This window comes from Penaeus vannamei, chromosome 28, assembly GCF_042767895.1.
Source record: "Penaeus vannamei isolate JL-2024 chromosome 28, ASM4276789v1, whole genome shotgun sequence".
In the NCBI taxonomy this organism is placed as follows: Eukaryota; Metazoa; Arthropoda; class Malacostraca; order Decapoda; family Penaeidae; genus Penaeus; species Penaeus vannamei.
The window spans coordinates 12,142,891-12,147,194 of NC_091576.1; the positions used below are offsets into that span (position 1 = coordinate 12,142,891).

General features: G+C 44.5%; 1 protein-coding gene across 2 annotated transcripts in view; it reads left to right on the forward strand.

Annotated features, from left to right (window-relative positions):
• LOC113799899 (uncharacterized) overlaps positions 1 to 2,663 on the forward strand; it is a 6,329-nt gene extending 3,666 nt beyond the window's left edge. The window contains exons 3-5 of one of the 2 annotated variants that reach the window (XM_070141791.1): positions 1 to 842; positions 2,031 to 2,230; positions 2,393 to 2,663. The exon at positions 1 to 842 is cut by the window's left edge and continues 178 nt beyond it. In XM_070141791.1, coding sequence (XP_069997892.1) covers positions 1 to 842; positions 2,031 to 2,230; positions 2,393 to 2,572 — 1,222 coding nt within the window. In that variant the 3' untranslated portion in view covers positions 2,573 to 2,663. The remainder of the gene's footprint in view (positions 843 to 2,030; positions 2,231 to 2,392) is intronic. The other variant, XM_070141793.1, reaches the window with a different exon arrangement.
• The last annotated feature ends 1,641 nt before the right edge of the window (positions 2,664 to 4,304 follow it).

The following is a 4,304-nucleotide window of genomic DNA, read 5'->3' on the forward strand; positions in this document are numbered from 1 at the left end:
CAAGCCTCAGCCCCTTCCAGCTGCCCTTCCGCAGGGTGTCCAGACCCTGCCTGCTGTGCTTCCAGCTCGCCCTCAGACGCTCCCAGCTGACCTGACGGAGGAGAAGAGCGCCCCCTTGCCTCCCAAGTCAGAGCTCACCAAGCCGGCCTCTCGCCCTCAGGAGACCGAAGACGACGATGGCTTCGCCCCCCTTCCAACGGGCCCTCAGGTCCAGCCCAGACCGCCTCCTGGGGACCTTACCAAGCCCGCCCCCCGACCACCTTTCCCGCAGGTGCAGCCCACGCCTCCGCCAGGCTTTCAGCCCGCGCAGACCCTGCCAGCGGAGCTTCCATCGGACAAAACAGCTCAGCTTCCTCCCAAATCGGAGCTTCTGAAGCCCGCCCCTCGACCACAGCGCCCGCAGGTGGACCCAAGACCAGCCCCAGGACAGCTGACCAAGCCTGCTCCTCTCCCTGAGGACTTCGCCCCCCTTTCAACGGGCCCTCAGGTCCAGCCCAGACCGCCTCCCGGGGACCTTACCAAGCCCGCCCCTCGACCACAGCGCCCGCAGGTGCAGCCCACGCCTCCGCCAGGCTTTCAGCCCGCGCAGACCCTGCCCGCGGAGCTTCCATTGGACAAAACAGCCCAGCTTCCTCCTAAATCGGAGCTTTTGAAGCCCGCCCCTCGACCACAGCGCCCGCAGGTGCAGCCCACGCCTCCGCCAGGCTTTCAGCAAGTGCAGACCCTCCCCGAAAGACTCCCAGCCGATCTGCAAGCAGAGGCAAGACCCGCGGCGGGCGAGCTGACCAAGCCAGCCCCAAAGCCCGTGCGACCGCAGTTCCTGCCGGGGGGACTGAGCCAGAGTGAGTAATGATACGCTCAAGACGACTACCCGACCCCTTGGGACGCTCTTCGAGGCCACCGCTTGTCTTTAGACGAATCTTTGAAACAGCCTGAGATATGCTCTTGACTCTGAGTACTCTTATACGGAAATCAAAGACCCGAAAAGACTATATGGAACAACACGAAAGACCAGGTAATGACCCTTGACCATTTCCTCACACAACGGACCACCACGAATCTACTGACCCGAGAAACTGCATTTCTGGAATAACAAGGCATTAAGTGTGAGTTACCAGTCACTAACTATGAATTTCTTTGTTGTCCACGTCCTCTTTATTTATAAGAATTGCAATAAATAACATGAAATGTACATGTTCTATGCATGTTTTGTGTGTCCCTTAACAAAGCGCAAAAAAGTCAGTCAAACTAACATTTTATCTATCACCTGCATGAGATATTAACATATTACTATCATTTATTCACAAATGATCTTAACCCTACACTTTACAATATCAGTCACGGGACTCAGATCAACTTTAGCTACTTAGAGATACTATTAATTGCATTGATTTTCCTGAAACTGACATAACGCGGCTTGCTGCTTATTATTGGATAGTAAATAAGCAGAACTAATGGAAGGGTAAGAATTTCAAATATCAACGAATGAAAGGTAAGATGTAGACGGAAAAGGTAGATCGGTAAAGAAAAAACAACACTGTCAAATTAACAATAAGAACGTTAAGAATAACGCTAATAATGTTGATTATTATTGAAATATGATAACAGTAACAATAAAAACACTGATAGTAATAATAGCAGAATTGACAATAATGATAACGACAATAACATTAATAGCAACAATGATAATGATAATGAGGATACCATTACTAAGCTAATACTGCTACTACTACTAATAGTAATAAAGAAATTAATTATGATGATAGTAATAATAATGATGATAAAAATGATAATAAGGGTAATAGTAGTAATAATGATAACAATAACTGTAGAAATGATAATAATGATGTCAAATGATGATGATAAAAATGAGAGTAATTGATGATAATGATGGTAATGACAATAACATAACAAAAATGATACTAACAATAACATAAACATTTATGCTAATGCTACTATCAACAGAAATATACCAATATAAGTATTCTTCCAAATTAAAGCGGTCTAAAATCCAGAACGCCTCCACACAGCACCGATTCTCCCCTCAGCCGCCGACGAGAAGCAGATCTTCCGCGAAGACGCCGGGCCCTTCGCCGTCCCTGCCGAGGTCCCGGATGTCCTCGCGTCACTTCCGTTTTCCCCTCAGTTGGCGCAGGTCCCTCGCGACGTGCGCTTCTCGTGTCAGAACCGCTATCCGGGGATGTACGCCGACCAGGATTACGACTGCCAGGTTAGAGACGAGGAATTCGGTCATATAGCTTTGGACTTACTGGGAACGTGTAGTTTCTTCTTAAAATCTATACCTGTGTCTTAGAACATGAGAAAAAGGACTTTTGATTCCGCATTAAGAGCTTCGTCGTAACTTCAAAGCCTGGCCTTCCTTATCCCCAAGGTGTTCCACTGGTGTCTCGGCGACGAGAGGATGTTCAGCTTCCTGTGTGGGTTCGGCACTGCCTTCAACCAACGCCTGTTGACTTGTGACTACCAGCATCTGGTCCGATGCGACGACGCTGACCAGGCTTACGAAGTCAACTCCAGAGTGTGGAATGAAGACGGCGACTTCATATTCTGAAAGTATTATGCTTCAATAAAATAAATATAATCCTTATGTATACGTGTAGGCAGATACATGACGTAATTGAATAAAATTATATTAATCTTTAGATTACTTTGTTGTTAAATAGGTCTTTGGACATAGAAACTCCGTAAACCTTTAAGGCGTCGTGTTTTGATGATACAAATCATCTTTATATGAACTGCCTGAATTTTCATGATTGCAGATTTTCGTATAAGAGACGGGAAACTGGTGTTGGCCTTATCACAGAAACTGGTAACGCTCTCTTGACACAGAAAAATAATCCTTTGAGTAATATCAAGGGATATATGAAATATACATCTTGTCTTACTGTACACACAAAGAATTGCTGCCGTACAGCACATGCATACACTGAGATAAAAACGAATATAAGCAATATTCTGAGCCCGTAGCACTTCGCAACAGGACAAGCCCTCCCACTTTTGCCCAGTCCCTCCAGTCTCTTGGTCTCTACCTCCAGTCTCAGGCCCTGAATTTCCTAATGCACTGTGCCATCAAACGCAGTCCTTGGCCACGTTGTTTACTTCTAGTCTGTCTTGGGAACAGTATCCTCTGCAACACAGGAAACAGCTGACGCCACAGTTTAGGTTTCTTTATTTTCGGATCCATTTATACCTCCCACTTTGTGAATTACGTAGTTACATAATACTACTCATAAGAAAGAGCAGTTCTAGTTTTGCAACCTCTGCATCTTTTCCCAGATCAATGGCATCGTCTTCTGGCGATATCCTTCTTTATCGCTGTACTGTAGGTGCTGAAAAGACGAGGCCCATCGCCGCCTGACTGGCCGATTGAATATAAGTCGCTGGCGAAATCTTTTATTTCATCAGTCGTTTCATTCCTGCAATATATCACTTTGTCATTGTGGCTCATCAAATTCATCATCAGAGACGTAATTCAGTTTTATTTCTAACCATTCTATACCCATGTGCATGCACATACATTCACACATACATGTACCCACACACAAACACACATACAAGTATACATACATGCATACATACATACATACATATATATATATATATATATATATATATATATATATATATATATATATATATATGTATGCATGTGTAAACACACACACACACAGACACACACACACACACATATATATATATATATATATATATATATATATATATATATATATATATATATATATATATATATATATATATACATATAAGTAAATATATATACATTTATACATGTATATATATATATATATATATATATATATATATATATATATATATGTATATATCGTCTAGCAGGGGATCGAGATTTGCACCGTTCCCAGGTGCGCAGAACTCGGTCTTTGTTAAGAAGGGACAAGGAACAGTTTGTTAGGAACCTTGCTGACGAGGTAGGCCATTTCTTAGTAAATGACCTTCGTCCTGCATACCAAGCCCTGAGAAAGCTGAACTCCAAGCCCTCTTCACAGGTGACAGCAGTTCGCTCAGTAAGTGGTCAGATCATCTCAGATCCTGTTGCGGTGCGGGAGCGTTGGGCTGAGTATTCAGAGCAGTTGTACCAGGTTGACCCACCAACAGTTAACTTGGATGCGGGTAGTCCCGAGATTCCGTTGCCGGACCCACCCATCAGTGAGGATGCCCCCTCCCAAACTGAAGTTAAGGGTGATCTCCAAGCTGGTATATGCGGCATCCCAGCTGAACTGTTAAAGGCTGGTGGTGAACCTATG